A 19493-nucleotide genomic window follows, 5' to 3' on the forward strand; every position below is an offset into this window, starting at 1 on the left:
GAAGAGCACAGGCCCTGGAGTCAGACACCATTGTGTGAAACTCGGATACTTCCTTGCTATGTGACCACTGACTTTTTTTTTTTTTTTTTTTTTTTTTTTTTGAGACAGAGTCTCGCTCTGTCCCCCAGGCTGGAGTGCAGTGGCACGATCTCGGCTCACTGCAATCTCCACCTTCTGGGTTCAAGCAATTCTCCTGTCTCAGCCTCCTGAGTAGCTAGAACTACAGGTGTGTGCCACCATGCCCAGCTGATTTTTGTATTTTTAGTAGAGACGGAGTTTCACCATGTTGACCAGGATGATCTCAATCTCAACCTCATGATCTGCCTGCCTCAGCCTCCCAAAGTGCTTGGATCACTGACGTTAGCCACCACACCCAGCCTTAAAAAAAAATTTTTTTTTTTAACCTCTGAGCTTTGATTTTCTCTTCCACAGAATGGACAGACATGACCACCTTATACTTAGTTGCTTAAAGAAGCTATTATGTGTCAGTGGGTGAATACAAGTCAGGCATATTTAGGAACTGCTGTTACATTCAGTTTTCTATATGGTTGAACAGAGAGGTATATTGCTTTTTGAGTAATTTGAAAACTTATCCAGGATTCCAGCATGGTTACTTTTGCAGTCCTTTCCCTCTATTAGGCCATCTGCCTAGTTTTGCTGATTCCATGCATTATAATTTTCTTTTTCTTTTTTTTGAGGCAGGGTTTTACTCTGTCGCCCAGGCTGCAGTGCAGAGGCCCTAATATGGCTCACTGCAGCCTCTGACCTCCCAGGCTCAAGCAGTCCTCCCACCTTAGCCTCCTGAGTAGCTGGGACTACTGGCGCACACCACCAAACCTGGCTAATTTTTGTATATTTTGTAAAGACGGGGATTTCATTCACCATGTTGCCCAGGCTACTCTCGAACTCCTGAGCTCAAGTCATCCATTGGATGCAGCATAACTTTCATCTTTGTCTTTTTGCCTAAATTTATCACATTAATTTATGGTCTGGGTCTTGTCGTGCAGATAAACAGAAGGCCTTGTTCTTTGTGCTGCTTGCTGCCTTTGGTAGATACCTTTTTTTTTTTAAAGATGGAATCTCAAAAAAAAAGAAAAAAGATGGAATCTCACTCTGTCGCCCAGGCTAGAATGCAGTGGCATGATCTCAGCTCACTGCAACCTTCATCTCCCAGATTCAAGCAATTCTTCAGCCTCAGCTTTCTGACTAGCTGGGATTAGAGGCATACACCACCACACCCAGCTAATTTTTATGTTTTCTTTCATTATTTTTTTTTAGTCAAGTGCAGTAGTGAGAATGGGGCAAGAGTAGAACAAGGAGTTCGATCTGTAACTGACTGTGAACAATCGAGATAACTCACTACCTTTGGACCAGCAATTTTTATGTTTTCTAGTAGAGACAGGGTTTCACTATGTTGGCCAAGCTGGTCTCGAACTCCTGACCTCAGGTGATCCGCCTGCCTCGGCCTCCCAGAGTGCTGGGATTACAAGTGTGAGCCACTGCATCCGGCCCTCAGAGATACCTTATGCACGGCTAACAAGACTGTTTCTTTCCAGCCCTGGTCCATATGCACTTTGATCTCATGCATGCAATTCTATATTCTTTTATTTATTTGTTATTTTTTAATTTTTTCAGAGATAGAATTTCTCTATGTCATCCAGGCTTGATTGCATTGGTGCAGTCAGCTCATTGCAGCCTCACATTCCAGGCCTCAAGCAATCCTCCCCACCTCAGCCCCCTGAGTAGCTAGGACTACAGGCAGGAGCCACCATGCCTGGTGCAGTTCTATATCACCTTAGATCATTCTAGTGAGTTGCTACTTGGTTTAAGCTAAATGTTCAAAGTTCCTCTTTAATATCTGGCTTATGTTCGGTCTTCATGACATACCTTCGGAATTTATATAGCCCCTTAATAGAAGTCATCAGCTGGGAAAACAGAAAATGTTTGAATATTCAGGGCATTCTAATTTGTAGACAGCAATTAAGAGTGTCCTCATTGTTTCCCCTTGGTCTGTTCACAGAGTCATTACCAGCTCCAGCTGTGCCCTGGTGCAGACTGCCCCATGGTTATTCGGGTACAGGAGCCTAGAGCTCGCCGAGTACAGTGCAATCGGTGCAACGAGGTCTTCTGGTAAGAGTGAGTGTGAGTGCTGAGCAGTCCTGGGCTCATGCCCCATCCTCCTCCAAAGCACCACTGCTGTTGCTCCATGTGAGTGCAGCACTGGGAGAGGCAGGGTCTCTGAGCCAACAGAGCAGCTGTGCTCCAAGTGGGTAGGTTTGTGCCCAGCATCTCATATTCCACTAGGTGTTCAACACATGCTCAGTCTGGAGACAAGGAAGTGACATAGGTTCTTGGAAAATGTGTTGTGGTTTATGCTACTAAGTCTCATGGCCCAGAGATTGTATGAGGTTGTATCTACCTGCATAGCTAATCACATATTACTGTGTTTGAAAGGTACAATCTTCAACATTTTAATCTTTCTCTGTCTTGGTCTTTCTTGGCTAATTATTATTATTATTAATTAATTTATTTATTTATTTTGAGACGGGATCTCACTCTGTCATCCATGCTGGAGTGCAATGGTGCAATCTCGGCTCACTGCAACCTCCACCTCCCGTGTTCAAGCAGTTCTCCTGCCTCAGCCTCCAGAGTAGCTGGGACTACAGGCGAGCACCACCACACTCAGCTAATTTTTTTATTTTTAGTAGAGACAGGGTTTCACCATGTTGACCAAGGTGGTCACCTCGTGATCTGCCTGCCTCGGACTCCCAAAATGCTGGGATTATAGTCATGAGCCACCGTGCCCAGCCTTCTTGGCTAATTTTTTATAAAACTAAGTCATAAATATATTCTACATCTACTCAGGGTTCACTTCATTCATTACATATCATGGGAATAACTAAAGTTGAAGGCTTACCAGGTGACAGGTACTATCCCCTGATCACTTTTCTTATAGTATTTTTTTTTTTTTTTTTTTTTTTTTGACACGGAGTATTGCCCTGTTGCCCAGGCTGGAGTGCAGTGGTGTGGTCTCTGCTCACCACAGCCTCTGCCTCCCAGATTCAAGTGATTGTCCTGCCTCAGCTTTCTGAGTAGCTGGGACTACAGGCGCGTGTCACCACACCTGGCTAATTTTTGTATTTTTAGTAGAGAAGGGGTGTCATTGTGTTGGCCAGGCTGGTCTCGAACTCCTGACCTCATGATCTGCCTGCCTTAGCCTCCCAAAGTGCTGGGATTACAGGCCTGAGCCACTGCGCTCAGCCATGACCCTTATATTCTATGAAAAAGTCAAGGTGCGAGGTAAACCTAGTAAATGGTGGAGCTATAATTTAGGCCCAGATCTGTCCTAATCACACCTACCTGGAGTATTCATGATGGGGCTTCAGAGAAACTGCATGGAAGATGTAATGTGTGTGTGTGCACATACCTGCGTTTCAAGACATTGACACCAAAGGTTAAGAATCACTAATGGGAAAATAAAAATAAAATAAAATAAAATAAAAGAGAAAAACAAAACAAAACAAAAAAGAATCACTAATGGGGCCGGGCGCGGTGGCTCACGCCTGTTATCCCAGCACTTTGGGAGGCCGAGGCGGGTGGATCACGAGGTCAAGAGATCGAGACCATCCTGGTCAACATGGTGAAACCCCGTCTCTACTAAAAATACAAAACATTAGCTGGGCTTGCTGGTGTGTGTCTGTAATCCCAGCTACTCAGGAGGCTGAGGCAGGAGAATTGCCTGAACCCAGGAGGCGGAGGTTGCGGTGAGCCGAGATCACGCCATTGCATTCCAGCCTGGGTAACAAGAGGGAAACTCCGTCTCAAAAAAAAAAAAAAAAAAAAAAAAAAAAGAATCACTAATGTAGTGGTTTTTTTTTTTTTTTTTTTTTTTTTCCATTTTAAATTAGGCAGCCCCCAGGATTACAGCAGATTCAGAGAGACTCCTTGTAGTTGTTCTTTATCCTTGTGCCCCATTTTATGAACTCCTTTCCCTGGGTATCTGCCTGAGGGCCTTTTTTAGCCACAAAGTACTGTTGGTGTGCACAAAACAAAAATTGAAAATATGGAAGCCTAGCCCGACATATTGGAGTGTCTTTCTTTTCTATTTTAAATTTCAGGGTCATCAGATATATCATGACCCTACAGATTTTGCAGGTTTTGGCATTTGTGCATCCTTGTGCGCACGTCTGGCTAGGAGATCAGATGAGACTCCCAGAAGTGGATCGCAGTCCTGCCTTAGGTCTGAACTAAGGAATCCTTCTCAGAGTACCTCACCATGCCCTTTGAGAGTCATATCTCTGTGTTTGACATCCTGGGGGTTGATACACAAGATGTTTAAACAGAAATATATATATATATATATTTGTTTATTTATTTTTGAGACAGAGTCTTGTTCTGTCACTAGGTGCCAGACTGGAGTGCAGTGGCACAATCTCGGCTCACTGCAACCCCTGCCTCCCGGGTTCAAGCAGTTCTGCCTCAGCCTCCCGAGTAGCTGGGACTACAGGCACACACCACCATGCCCAGCTAATTTTTGTATTTTTTAGATGGGGTTTCATCATGTTGGCCGGGATGGTCTCGATGTCTTGACCTCATGATCCACCCGCCTCGGGCTCCCAAAGTGCTGGGATTACAGGCGTGAGCCACCACGCCTGGCCAGAAGCATATATATTTTTTAAGAGACACGGTCTCCCTGTGTGGCCCAGGCTAGAGTACAGTGAAGTGATGATCGCTCACTGCAGCCTCGAACCCCTGGGCTGAAGCGTGCCTTAGCCTCCCAAGTAGCTGGAACTACAGGTGTCCAGCTGATTTTTTTAAAATTTGTTGTAGGGGCCAGGTGCAGTGGCTCACGCCTGTGACCCCAGCACTTTGGGAGGCCAAGGTGGGCAGATCACCTGAGGTCAGGAGTTCAAGACTAGCCGGGCCAACATGGTGAAAGCCTGTCTCTACTAAAAATACAAAAAATAGCCAGGCATGGTGGCAGGCACCTGTAATCTCAGCTACTCAGGAGGCTGAGGCAGGAAAATCACTTGAACTTGGAAAGCAGAGGTTGCAGTGAGCTGAGATCATGCCATTGCACTCCAGCCTGGGTGACAAGAGCAAAACTCCGTCTCAAAAAAAAAAAAAATTGTAGAGACAAGGTCTCCTTATTTCCCTAGGTTGGTCTCAAACTCCTGGTCTAAAGCAGTCCTCCCACTTTGGCCCCACAAAGTGCTGGGATTATAGGTGTGAACTTCTGCACCTGGTCAACAGATGTTTTTTTGTTCTTTTTGAGACAGGGTCTCTCTCAGTTGCCCACACTGGAGTGAATGATAACGAACATAGCCCACTGCATCCTTGACCTCCAGAGCTCAAGTGATCCTCCTTCCCTAGACTTTCTAGTAGCTGGGACTACAGGCACATACCACCACACCTGGATAATTTTTTATTTTTTTGTAGAGATGGAGTCTCATCATGTTGCCCAGGCTGGTTTCAAACTCCTGGGCTCGAGCAGTCCTCCCACCTTGGCCTCCCAAAGTGCTAGGATTACAAGCATGAACCACTGCACTCAGCCTACAGACACATTTCATTTGTGCATGTTAGAGCATGTCTTATAAGGGCTTAAATGAAAAGATATTCATGCAGCTATTTCAATATAATCCTAGGTAAGTAAAGGTCCAATAGGCCTTGAGAGAGAACTTTATTTGAAAAGCTCTAGGCCGGGCATGGTGCCTCACACCTGCAATCCCAGCACTTTGGGAGCCCAAGGCAGGTAGATCACTAACTAGGTCAAGAGATCAAGACCAGGGCCGGGTGCGGTGGCTCACGCCTATAATCCCAGCACTTTGGGAGGCTGAGGCGGGTGGATCACGAGGTCAAGAGATCGAGACTATCCTCGTCAACAAGGTGAAACTCCGTCTCTACTAAAAAATACAAAAATTAGCTGGGCATGGTGGCGCACGCCTGTAGTCCCAGCTACTTGGGAGGCTGAGGCAGGAGAATTGCTTGAACCCAGGAGGCAGAGGTTGCGGTGAGCCGAGATTGCGCCATTGCACTCCAGCCTGGGTAACAATAGCGAAACTCCATCTCAAAAAAAAAAAAGAGATCAAGACCATCCTGGCCAACATGGCGAAACTCCATCTCTACTGAAAATAAAAAAATTAGTTGAGTGTGGTGCCACGCGCCTGTAGTCCTAGCTACTTGGGAGGCTAAGGCAGGAGAATCACTTGAACCCAGGAGACGGAGGTTGCAGTGAGCCGAGATCGTGCCACTATACGCCAGCCTGGCAATGGAGTGAGACTGTTTCAAACAACAAAAAAAAGAAAAACTCTAATTCATGATTTGTTGGTTTGGATAAAAGGAAAATTTTAAACATGGGACCCTGACTTAATGAATATTTGAATATTTTTCTTTTCCAATTTTTAAGTTTCAAGTGTCGTCAGATGTATCATGCACCCACAGACTGCGCCACTATCCGGAAATGGCTCACGAAGTGTGCCGACGACTCTGAAACAGCCAACTACATTAGTGCTCACACTAAAGACGTAAGGACCATATTTTACATCTCATGGATCTGCCCTCTTTAGTGGTGTCCAGGGCCTTGCCTTGGAGATTTGCCATCTAAGAGCAGAATATTCAGAGCCCCAGGGCCCATCCTGAGGACTAGGGGTTGGGGACCCTCACGCAGAGTTGGCAGCTTTTAGCAGTTTATCATCAGATGCATTGGGTGCATTTTTAAAAATTATGAAATGCCAAAATTCCAGGAAAGTTTGACCCAAAGGGGGAAGTAATTAGAAGAGAGCTAATTATGATTGAATGCCTACCAACCTTTAACAGCCTTGGGAAGGAGGTGGTTAATAGCCACACCTGGTGCATAGTAAGGCTGTAATGCAAGCCCAGACCTGCACAATACTCATTTTGAAGTTTTCCATGGGAAAATACGGCCTGCGGGCTCTGCGGGCTCTAGGGGCCGCTGTACCCTTTTCAGTCACTCGTCAAGTCAGCGCACTCACGAGCACGGCTGTGATAACGACATCATTAAACATAGTCTACTTCACGGCAGTGCAGGATCACAGAATCAGATTAGTCTGCATTGCTGCCTCAGGTTGCTGGCATCTCTCAAATGAGAGAGAGGAGCTTTAGATGTGGATTCCTTGCCCTCTTCTCGAAGCAGCAGTCCAGGCAAGCTGACAAGGACTGAATCCATCGTGACAGCTCCTGTGCTTCCTTGGCAGTCCTCTCAAGTAGGCAGGCTTTCTGCTGATTCAGCCTGTGCTTAATCTGAGCAGCTTCATGGCAGGGGCAGATGGTGGAAGACTTAGTGGGGCTCAGCTGGTGCTTGAAGTGTTTCAAAGCCAAATATGCTGACCTCATTTCCTTGAATTGCTGTTCTAGCCTCAGCAACTTGCCACATTTAAGTGAGATGCTCCTCCCCAGAAGTGCTCACATGATGAGCGACTGGGCACAGGTGCCAGGAGCTTTGTGTAATTTGTCTTAAAACCAGCCCAGTGGTGTACGAGCCTAATGGCACCCTTCTGTCTCCTCAGTGTCCCAAGTGCAACATCTGCATTGAGAAGAATGGAGGCTGCAATCATATGGTAAGCAGAAGCCTGTACACTTTGCATGTGTGACATGGAGCCTTTGGTCAGTGTGCCCTTAACATGTTCTCTTCTGTTTCCCTCTGACAGCAATGCTCCAAATGTAAACACGGTGAGTTCCAAGCTTGGTATGTAAGGCCCAGTGGCATTTTCTTGTGCTTGGGTCTTCGTTACTATTTAAGTGAGTACTTCTGCCATGAAATGACAAAACATAGAAGACCCTCAGTCACTTATGGTCACAATAACTGGCATGAAGTAGCTTATTTTATTTTTTGGTCCCTCTTATAACCCCACTACTATCTTGCTAACACATATAGTCAGAAGTCAAGTTTGGGATAATCCTCAGGATCCTCAGGCATCCAAGAAGATGATTTCAGGGTGTTGCTTTCATTCTTTTTGCCAAGGCTGGTAAGTAGCTTGGGGCTTATCTGTGCTACCTTAGAGATACCTTTACCAGAGGTAGTAAAATAATGATTTTCCCTTACTGTTTTACAAAGTTTATAGAGGGGGTTTTGATTTAGCGTTTCAGACCTCCTTTATGGATCAGGAGTAGTTTACATAGCTAGAACCAATTGGTTTTGCATCCCTTCCTGCCAGGTCAACTGAAGAAACAGAATCCCTTCAAATAGAAAATATGTCCAAGTAGGTCTTCTACACAGCTGCTTTGATGCTCATCAGGAGCCCCTGAGAGTTTCTATTTTTTTTTTTTTTTTATTGAGACAGAGTCTCTCTCTCTGTTGCCCAGATGGGAGTGTAGTGGTACAATCTCTGTCTCCTGGGTTCAAGTGATTCTCTTGCCTCAGCCTCTTGAGTAACTGGGATTACAGGCATGTGCCACCACGCCCAGCTAATTTTTGTATTTTTAGTAGAGATGGGTTTTGCCATGTTGGCCAGTCCTGACCTCAGGTGATCCACCTGCCTTGGCCTCCCAAAGTGCTGAGATTATGAGATTATAGGAGTGAGCCACTGTGCCCGGCCGAGAGTTTCTCTTTGTAAGGGCCTGTGTAAATGCTATTCCTGGGAACCCTCTTTTCTTTTTTCTTTTTTTCTTTTGAGACAGAGTCTCTGTCTGTCACTCCCAGTCTGGAGTGCAGTGGCGTAATCTTGGCTCACTGCAACCTCTGCCTCCCAGGTTCAAGCAATTTTCCCACCTCAGCCTTCTGAGTAGCTGGGATTACGGGTGCCCACCACGCCTGGCTAGTTTTTTGTATTTTTATTAGAGAGGGGGTTTCACCATGTTGGCCAGGCTGGTCTCAAACTCCTGACCTCAGGTGATCCACTTGCCTCGGCCTCCCAAAGTGCTGGGATTAAAGGCATGAGCCACCGTGCCTGGCCTTTTTTTTTTTTTTTTTTTAAAGATGGAGTTTTGCTCGTCACCCAGGCTGGTGTGCAGTGGTGTGAACCCATCTCCTGGGTTCAAGCAGTTCTCCCTCAGCCTCCCCAGTAGCTGTGATTATAGGCGCCACCACCACGCCTGGCTGATTTTTGTACTCTTAGTATAGATGGGGTTTCACCATGTTGGCCAGGCTGGTCTCAAACTCATGATCTCAGGTGATCTGCCTGCCTTGGACTCCCAAAGTGCTGGATTACAGGCATGTGCCACCGTGCCCAGCCCCAAGACCCCTCTTAATCAGAGTGGTCATGGCAGGGTCTTAGCAACATTGACTCTGCAGTACCAAACGAAGATAGGCCATAGGTAGTGGCATATTTCTTCTGTGGGTCCACACTCTTTCTTTCTCTTTTTCTATGTATATATCAGAGAGGGAAGTGTATCATGGACTTAGAACAATGCATAAGACACATACAATTTAAAGAATAATGACAAACACCCCAGCACCCACTACATTTCTAGTGCCTAAGAAGCCCCCTGGGTGTCCATATCCCTTGACACTCAGAGTTAACTGCCATTTCATGAGAATCACTTGAACCCAGGAGGCAGAGGTCACAGTGAGCTGAGATTGTGCCACTGTACTGGCTAACTTTTTTTTTTAAGTAGAGATGGGGGTTTCACCATGTTGGCCAGAGTGGTCTTGAACTCCTGACCTCAGGTAATCCACCCGCCTTGGCTTCCCAGAGTGCTGGGATTATAGGCATGAGCTACTGCGCTCAACCAAAGCAGAATAATTCTGAGTATGAACCGTTGGATAGCTGTCAGTTTTATAGAAATGTGTTGGCCGGGCGCGGTGGCTCAAGCCTGTAATCCCAGCACTTTGGGAGGCCGAGGCGGGTGGATCACGAGGTCAAGAGATCGAGACCATCCTGGTCAACCTGGTGAAACCCCGTCTCTACTAAATATACAAAAAATTAGCTGGGCATAGTGGTGCGTGCCTGTAATCCCAGCTACTCAGGAGGCTGAGGCAGGAGAATTGCCTGAACCCAGGAGGCGGAGGTTGCGGTGAGCCGAGATCGCGCCATTGCACTCCAGCCTGGGTAACAAGAGCGAAACTCCGTCTCAAAAAAAAAAAAAAAAAAAAAAAAGAAATGTGTTCTTCATACGTGTAATCCCAGCACTTTGGGAGGCAGAAATGGGCAGATCACTGAATGTTGGGAGTTCGAGACCAGCCTGGCCAACATGGTGAAACCCCATCTCTACTAAAAATACAAAAATTAGCCAGGCTTGTTGGCGGGCGCCTGTAATCCCAGCTACTCTGGAGGCTGAGGCAGGAGAATCGCTTGAACCTGGGAGGAGGTTGCAGTGAGCTGAGATCGCACCACTGCACTTCAGCCTAGGGGACAGAGTAAGACTCCGTCTCAAAAAGAATAGGAAATGTGTTCTTTAAAATAGAAAAAAAGGGGAAAAAGCCTTTATTATTAGTTTCATATACAGAAATCTTTCTAGGACGAGTGTGATGGTAGGAAGCAGTCGGGAGGTCAGTTTTTACTGATGATGTATGTTTAGTCAGTCAGGTGGTCCTCAATTGGACGAGTTCCTGCTTCTCATTGTGGCATTGACATAGCAGACCAGTAGTCTGTACGGTCAGCGTCTGCCTGTGTTAGATTAATAAGGCACATGGCACATGTGGTGATGGAGTAGAAATTATCCATAAGTGGCCACGTGGAGTGGCTCACGCCTGTAATCCCAGCACTTTGGGAGGTCTAGGTGGGCAGATTATGAGGTCAGGAGTTCGAGACCAACCTGGCCAACATGGTGAAACCCTGTCTCTACTAAAAATACAAAAATTAGCTGGGCGTGGTGGCATGTGCCTGTAATCCCACTATTTGGAGGATCGCTTGAACCAGGGAGTAAGAGGTTGCAGTGAGCTGAGATTGCGCCATCGCACTCTAGCCTAGCAACAGAGCGAGACTCCGTCTCAAAAAAAAAAAAGAAAGAAATTATCCATAGGCTATTGTTTATATCAGCAAGTATAGGCTACAAGGACAGTAGGATGTGACAGGGATGAGAGGTGCACATTCCTTCTGGAAAGAGGCACCCTTGCAAAGTTCTTTTCAGGTGACCACTTTGGAACTGGGTCTGTCTGTCTCACTTTGCCTGTGGAGGAAAGTGGAGTTGTCTTGTGGATGTAAATGACTTTTCTCTGTTCTGCACAGACTTCTGCTGGATGTGTCTAGGAGATTGGAAGACTCATGGCAGTGAATACTATGAGTGCAGTCGTTACAAGGAGAATCCTGACATTGTGAACCAGAGCCAACAAGCCCAGGCAAGGGAAGCCCTCAAGAAGTACTTATTCTACTTTGAGAGGGTAGGTGTCCTCTTCTGTACCTTCCCCTGCAGGATTGGCTTCTTCCACTTGGCCTGTTGGGGTGGGATTCCCATGGACTGGTAGCCAGAGCCAGCCTGTACACATAGAAGTCAGTGAATGAAGCTCCTGCAGTATCCCTGGGTGCTGTCTGTATAGATTTGCCTTTCAAGCTCTACAGGGTATCCCCAGCCAACAGGGAAGGACCTGGTACTGACCTTGGTTGAATGATGGATTATTATTTTTTTTTTGAGACGGAATCTCGCTCTGTTGCCCAGGCCAGAGTGCAGTGGCATGATCTTGGCTCACTGCAACCTCCCTCCCCCCGGGTTCAAGTGATTCTCCTGCCTCAGCCTCCTGAGTAGCTAGAAGTACAGGCGCCTGCCACCATGCCTGGCTAATTTTTGTAATTTTTAACAGAGACGGGGTTTCACCATATTGGCCAGGCTGGTCTTGAACTCCTGACCTTGTGATCTGCCTGCCTCGGCTTCACAAAGTGCTGGGATTACAGGCATGAGCCACTGCGCCCAGCCAAATGATTGGTTGAAGGACAGTGAAGGGCCATCAGACAGTCTTTTCCATCTAGTGCCATTTTTTTTTCTTTTTTCTACGTTTTAAATTTTTATTCATTTTTTTCTTTTTGTCCTCACAATCTGTTCCCATAGTATCATCTTAGTAGTCAGATTTGGAAAGCAGTTTCTCCTTTCTGAAGGAGCCCTTCAGAAGCCCAAAGAGCACAGTAGACCATCAGGGGCCTAGCTTTGCATAGTCCTCAGGGCTGGAGTCCCATTGCCTCAGAAGGGTAGTGTGATCTGGCAGGCCTACAGCTGCTCTGGACAGGTTAGAAGGATGGCTGAAGAAGACCCGCTCCTGCACTCATTCTCCATAAGTTAGAGGAGTCTGTGGCCATGTCCTGCCAGCAAGGTGTCTATCCTCAACTCCCGTGTAGACCTCTGCACCTTCGTGGGACTCCTGTGGTTTTCTCCTTCCTTCTGTGCCCTCTAGTGGGAAAACCACAACAAAAGCTTGCAGCTAGAGGCACAGACATACCAGCGGATTCACGAGAAGATTCAGGAGAGGGTCATGAACAATCTGGGGACATGGATCGACTGGCAGTACCTACAGAATGCTGCCAAGCTCTTGGCCAAGGTATCTACCACTTCACTCATCCTATCCCTGGTCCAGTGCCTGGCCCCATCAGGCACAGACCTCTGAAGGTGGGAAGCCCTGTTGGGAGAGGGTATTTTAGCACCCTGTGCGGCCTTCCATACTTCTGCTTGTGGATCCACATCTTCATTTGCTGTGCCCATCAAGGACCCAGTTCTCTGCTGGATGTCCGAGGGATTTCTAAGAGTGTTGCATTGCCTCTGCCTGCAGGGAAAACTGGAGCCCTTTACTTCTTCTTTGTCCTGTGTATGCATCACTCCAAAGGAAAATAAAAGATTGTCTGAAGGGTTGGGCATGGTGGCTCACACCTGTAATCCCAGCACTTTGGGAGGCTGAGGCGGGCGGATCAGTTGAGGTTAGGGTGGATCACTTGAGGTCAGGAGTTTGAGACCAGCCTGGCCAACATGGTGAAACCCCATCTCTACTAAAAATACAAAAATTAGCTGGGTGTGGTGGCACATGCCTGTAGTCCCAGCTATTTGGGAGGCTGAGGCACAAGAATCCCTTGAACCTGGAAGGCAGAGGCTGCAGTGAGCCAAGATCATGCCATTACACTCCAGCCTGGGCAACAGAGCAAGACTCTGTCTCAAAAAAAAAGATTGGGCAGGGTGCCTGTGATCCCAGCACTTTGGAAGGCCAAGGCAGGTGGATTGCTTGAGCCCAGGAGTTTGAGACCAGCCTGGGCAACATGAGAAAACACCGTCTCTACAAAAAAAATACAAAAATTAGCCTGGTGTGGTAATGCACACCTGTAGTCCCAGCTACTTGGAAGGGTGAGGTGGGAGGATCACTTGAGTCTGGGAGGCAGAGTTGCAGTGAGTGGGGATTGCACCACTGCACTCCAGCCTGGGCAACAGAGCAAGACTGTTTAAAAAAAAAAAAAAAAGAAGAGATTGTCTTTGGGTAAGCATTGAGACAGATGTGTGGACTCTGATTGAGGCAGCTGCTGGTAATTAATCGGTTTGTAAAAGGAAGTCTGGGTGTTCTGTGACCATTGTTTTTTGTTTTTTCCCCATGTCTTTTCCCAATTCATCCTCTATTTGGCTTAGTATCATTTATTTCAGGCCCATACCTATAGAGCTAGGCTAATTTGCATGCTGGGGGTAGGAATTGTAAGAGCCACCTGAGATGCAGGTAGCTTAGAATCACAGACACAGGTCCCTTCTCTTCTCTCCTGTTGCAGTGTCGATACACCCTGCAATACACCTACCCATATGCATATTACATGGAGTCTGGACCCAGGAAGAAGCTGGTAAGGCAAAGCAATTTTTCTCCTCTGTCCTATTAGCCTCAAAGGTGCCCTTCTTTACCAGCACTTTGCAGGACAGTGAAGACCAGACCCTGGTCATTAGGAAGGCAAATTTAAAATAACACTGTTTAATTGCAAAATTCCACTTCTACTCTGGGCACTCCCAAAATAGATCTAAGGTGCTGTTGTTTTGCGTAATATAAGGCACATGCACCTAATCCTCTGAACAACTATATTTAAAGGGCGATTGGCTAAAAAGGTCTCTGGCCATGTGGGAGGCCGGTGCCCATGCTTGGGAGGGATATTTAGTGCATGTTCTTAAGATATATTTGACTATTTGTTTTATACCTTGTTTAATTCTTCATTTTAGAATTGAATTTGGATATGAATTTATTGTTAACAATAATAAATGTTAATAAACTAGTAATTCACATTTTTGTTTAAATCCTGGAAAACAGAGAAGCATTTACATTGTCCAGAAAGAAGTTACCACTGTCAGCATTTTCCAGCCGTTTAAAATTAATATTGTGTGCCAGGCGTGGTGGCATGTGTCTGTAGTCCCAGCAATAGCGGGAGGCTGAGGCTGGAGGATCTCTTGAGTCCAGGAGTTCTGGGCTGTAGTGCGCTATGCTGATCGGGTGTCCACACTAAGTTCGGCATCAATATGGTGACCTCCCGGGAGCGGGGGACCACCAGGTTGCCTAAGGAGTGGTGAACCGGCCCAGGTCGGAAAAGGAGCAGGTCAGAACTCCCTTGCTGATCAGTAGTGGGATCGCGCCTTTGAATAGCCACTGCACTCCAGCCTAGGCAACATAGTGAGACCCTGTCTCTTAAAATTAAAAAAAAAATTAATATTGTATATATATATTGTGTATATAATCAAGGTTATGTAAAACTTTTTTTTTTTTTGAGACAGAGTTTCGCTCTTGTTGCTCAGGCTGGAGTGCAATGATGTGATTTTGGCTCACTGCAACCTCTGCCTCCCGGGTTCAAGTGATTCTCCTGCCTCAGCCTCCCGAGTATCTGGGATTACAGGCATGCACCACCACACCCCACTATTTTTTTTATTTTTAGTAGAGACGGGGTTTCACCATGCTGGTCAGGCTGGTCTTGAACTCTTGACCTCGTGATCCTCCCGCCTTAGCCTCCCAAAGTGCTGGTATTACAGGCATGAGCCCCCGCGCCCAGCAACATTTTATTTTTGTAACAGTTGATTGTTATAGCTGTCATGACTTACCTGTCTGGTAAATACCATTTTGTTAATGTTTGCATAAATGTGCTATTACTTGGTTGTACCATCACTTGGGACATTTATTTTTTCTTTTTTTTGCTGTAAATGGGATATTCAGAAACATTTTTGTGCATAAAGCTGTATCTTCTTAGATATATAATTACTAAGTATTTAAGTTTGAATATTTTTAAGGCTCTTGATTTGCAGAAGAAAAAAAATGAAGTGATAGTATCTGAGAATATTCATTTGACTTATTTTTTACAGCATCTGTTCCCTTTCATATTGGGAGCATTCTCTTTAGTGGCTTAAATTTTTCCCCTTCCTTTGGGAGTGTGGAGGATAGAGTTGACCTTTTGCGGGTGAAGGGTGAGTGTGGCCTTGCTGTTTGGATAGCCTTTTGTTTGGATTCTGGCTCTGGGAACATGCAACAACAGCACTTTTTGAGGATACTGTAAGGATTGTCTGTAGTTCCTGTGAGCCTGAGGTGCTACGTGTGCCCCACCTCTCCCACCCTGATCTACAGGCCCTGCCCCAGCAGTAGCCCACTCACCTTTTGACCCTCCTGCTTTGCCTATACAGTTTGAATACCAGCAGGCTCAGCTGGAGGCTGAGATTGAAAACCTCTCATGGAAAGTGGAGCGTGCAGACAGCTATGACAGAGGGGTAAGTGCCTACTGTCCTCTTGGATTCTATATTGCAGGTAAAGAAGGACTGGCATGCTAATAGGTGACAGGGTTGTTGGTTTGTGCACTGGAAGCTGCTACTAAGAATGGGAAGGGCAGTGCTTTTGACTCCTTGGAGGCCCTGGAGGGTGTTTGTGGCTTTGTCTACTTCTTGCTCCCAGGCCTGGGCCGTGCAAGCAGACACCTTGTTTCTGTGATGCAGGACTTGGAGAACCAGATGCATATAGCGGAGCAGCGGAGGAGAACCCTGCTAAAGGATTTCCATGACACCTAAGTTGGGATGTGGATGTGCTGGGGTGAGGAAGATGTGGCTGCAAGGTCTCCCAGCTGCTGTACTGCATGCTGCAGGCTCTGCCTTTCATGACCCCAGGCGACAGCCAGGGCCCCACTCCTGAGAGACACTGGCAACACCTCTTAGTCGATTTCTTTTTTTTTCTCTTTTCACTTTTTGTTTCTACCATGGTAGAGGCCATGTTGAACTGGCCTCTTTTCAGGACTTTTATTTCCCCCTGGATGGTTGTTGGGAGGGAGGGAAAGTGTTTTCTGAATGGCTATTATTAGTATTAGATCATTACAACTTATGTAACTTTCAAAGGTTGTACAATTATACAAAGGAAAAAAAAAGGCAAACTATAGGATAACACAGAGCCCTTTCTGAAAATAAATTGGCGTTGGAGTGTTTTACCCTCTAGCTGTTTTACTTAGAATGTAACATATGCTGCCTACCCACCTCAAAATGTCTACTACAAGAGGGCCCTGGGCCTCTTGTTTCCATATTCATATTTGTTTGGCCGGAGTTGGAGTCCCAAGGGAAGAGCATGGGTGGCAGATGGTAGGGAATTGAACTGGCCTGTGCAATGGGCACGGAGCACAAGGAGTCACAGCATGTCTTTTGCCTTACCATGGCAGTATGGAGATGGTCCAGAACATGGTCTTCTTGCTGTGGGGTGTTGTTGTCTCTGGTGGTGCTGCATGTCTGTGGCTCACGTTTATTCTTGAAACTGAGGTTTACCGGGATCTGGCTACTGGGGCTAGAGCCCACAGCAGAATGGGGGTGGGCCTGTGGCCCTCCAAACTAGGGGACATAGGTTCAGCACAGTGTTTTCCTTTTGTCTCCTGAAGATAGGGATCTACTTTTGAAGGGAATTGTTCCTCCCAGATAAATTTGCTTTACTTTGGTCCTTTCTTTTGTGCCAGTATTCAAGTGGTATAGCTCTGAGCAGGGTCACACTTGGCCATACCTGACACTGTCTTGCTGCATTCTCCTCTGGCAAACATCAAGGTCAGAATTCAGCATAGCCCTCCTTAGGGCACTGGCCTTCCTGACATGGGGGCCAGGTTTGCACAAGTTATTTTCATGTTACCTAGAGTGTGTCCAGAGGCTGCTCTGAGGCTGAGGTGTATTACCCCCTTGCCTGGTTCCAGCTGTCAGAGGGTACCATCCATCCTGGGGTCTGGGAGTCCAAGGCCACGGGACTCCTTGGTTTGTGGTCCCAGATCCTATACTAGGAGGGTCTGGTCAGAGGAACAGACCAGCTTTTGCACAGTCAAGTGCAAGGGAGCAGGTAGTTTACCTGGTGTCCTACCTATCCTGAATCTGGTCCTGGGGGGCCTTTGAAAAGTTAGATCTGTAATCTCTGAGGTTTTTGTGGCTTTGTTCAGTGCTTCCACTCTAGGCCAGGCAGAGCAGTCTGTACTCTCCCAGGCCTGCTTGACCTCCAGGGAGAACTGATACAGAGATCTGTGAATATTGTGATAGAAATTATTTGATATTCATATCACATATATTCATATCACATTTCACCTGCAAGTCAGCAATTTCCCAGGTACCATGTGAGCTATAAAACAGAGCCATTCTTGAAGACAAATGATAGCTGTAATTCTTGGAATCATGAGGTCCATGGCTAGTTGGAAGTTCCGTTTCTCCCTCCTCAGGTTTTGTCTCTTCCTGTGTTTCCCAGCAAGGAAAGGACTGTGGGGTGGATTGGGAGAACAAATTAGGAGTATAGCAAATGAACCCAGAATGGAACAGTGGGGAGCTGTGAATGAGGAGAGGACCTGCTGCAGGACCTGGAGGTCAGGTATGAATGCTATGTTGGCACAAGGAATAAATATCCTGGCGTCTGGAGCCTTTACCTCTCCATCAAGTCCTTCCTGTGATACCACCATGGCACAGGATCTGAGTTGCAGCTCTGCACCCTGAATCACGCCCTGGGCATTGTCTGGGCTGCAGGGCTACCGGATTCTGCACTTGTGTGCAGCTGTGGCCCTGGATGCTGGAGCTGCGGCCCTGGATGCTGGAGCTGCAGGGTTTTCTGTGTTCAGACTGTAGCCTGTAGCTCTTGGCCTCTGTAGAGCCGCCTCCTGTGCCCCCAGTGGCTGTCGTTTGTTAACATCATCAGGAAGATGGGAAAGGTCAGGCAGAATTTTTCTGCCCTACCAAGGGCAGAAGAGAAAGGACGCAGTATTTTCATGAATTTACCATATCTCTTTGTTTTTCTTCAAAGAAAAAGTTAATTGAGGCAATGTCATCTGCTCAAAGTTGAGTGGTTTATTCACAATAAACTGTAAGTTTCTGATTATAAAAATGTGTCTAGAGTCTTTCTTCATGGGGGTCTAGGTAGTCTTCTGAGCCCACAGGGGTCTGGCCAGTGAACACCAGAGGAGTACCTTCCTATCAGTCAGCCCCTTCCAGAGGGCTGTGGAGGCCCCACTGGCCAAACTCGGCTCTATTTTCCCTTTCTGGCTGTCAGTGGGGAAGGCACCTGTAAGCAATCCCAGTGGAAGGAAGTAGAAAATCCTGGCAGTTTTCAGTTCTTGTCTCCCTCCCTGTGTACAGGCTGAATCATTCCCCAACACAAACAGATCCCAGGGTTGTAGTAGGGTACTGATATAAATGTCCCAAACCCCCCATTCTGAGACCTCTGGGCCTCTCTAAAGCAGACATGGGAGTATAGGGCTGTGGAGTATGGCAGGACAAACTCTAGCTTCATGGGAGCCCTAAGGCTTATGAAGAGACAACTTGGGATAGAAACTGAAGTGTGGAGTATAATCTCAAGAGTGAAGGACAGGAAATGGGGTTTGATTAAGGGGACCACATTTGTGGTGTCAGGAGTGACAGCAATGTCAGTGTTAGGTAGCTCGAGGGTAAAGTGGAGGCTCCATAGCTGTCGGCAGCATGCACAAGGTATCTGTGGCCAGAAGAGGCCTCATACATTGCCAGTCTGAACTCCGCAGCTCTTCCTCTGGACCTCAGGTGTGCCAACCCCCATGCTTGGCACCTGGGCATGCAGTAGTATGCAAGTGATGCTTGTGCTTTACCTTCCAGGAGCCTCCAGTCCATGGGGACACAGAAGGAATTGGTCACTAGTGAGTGTTTTTTGTTTTGTTTTGACAGTCTCACTCTGTCACACAGACTGGAGTACAGTGGCATTATCTCTGCTCTCTGCAGCCTCCACTCTTGGGCTCAAGCGATCATTACGCTTCAGCCTTCTGAGTAGCTGGGACCAGTGTATGCCACCATACTCACTTAATGTTTGTATTTTTTTGTAGAGACAGGGTCTTGCCATGTTGTCCAGACTGGTCTCGAACTCCTGAATTCATGCTATCTTCCCGCCCGAAGTGCTGGGATTACAAGCATGAGCCATCGTGTCCAGCCCACTAGTGAATGTTTTTACTGGAGCAGCAAGGCCAGGAGCAAAGGATCACCCATGCACAAGACCACTCCTGCAGATCAGTGGGCAGGATGCTATGGCCTTAAGAGACAAGGAGATAGCACCTTCTAGCGAAGTCAAGAGAGTTTCCACGTAGTCCCCAGGGGTTCACACAGTAAGTACCTGAGCATCTTCTGTATAACAGGCTCTGTTTGGGGCACTGAGGACCCAGCCA

General features: G+C 46.8%; 1 protein-coding gene across 5 annotated transcripts in view; it reads left to right on the forward strand.

Annotated features, from left to right (window-relative positions):
- The window catches only part of ARIH2 (ariadne RBR E3 ubiquitin protein ligase 2), a 65084-nt gene extending 48795 nt beyond the window's left edge, over window positions 1–16289 (forward strand). For all 5 annotated transcript variants that reach the window (XM_012467680.3, XM_012467678.3, XM_064367064.1 and 2 more), the window contains 9 exons: window positions 2021–2130; window positions 6407–6524; window positions 7527–7577; window positions 7668–7689; window positions 11127–11278; window positions 12281–12424; window positions 13626–13694; window positions 15502–15585; window positions 15808–16289. In XM_012467680.3, the coding sequence (XP_012323103.1) occupies window positions 2021–2130; window positions 6407–6524; window positions 7527–7577; window positions 7668–7689; window positions 11127–11278; window positions 12281–12424; window positions 13626–13694; window positions 15502–15585; window positions 15808–15879 (822 nt within the window). In that variant the 3' untranslated portion in view covers window positions 15880–16289. The remainder of the gene's footprint in view (window positions 1–2020; window positions 2131–6406; window positions 6525–7526; window positions 7578–7667; window positions 7690–11126; window positions 11279–12280; window positions 12425–13625; window positions 13695–15501; window positions 15586–15807) is intronic.
- The last annotated feature ends 3204 nt before the right edge of the window (window positions 16290–19493 follow it).

This window comes from Aotus nancymaae, unplaced genomic scaffold, assembly GCF_030222135.1.
Source record: "Aotus nancymaae isolate 86718 unplaced genomic scaffold, 86718_ANA_hifiasm-v0.15.2.pri h1tg000067l, whole genome shotgun sequence".
In the NCBI taxonomy this organism is placed as follows: domain Eukaryota; kingdom Metazoa; phylum Chordata; class Mammalia; order Primates; family Aotidae; genus Aotus; species Aotus nancymaae.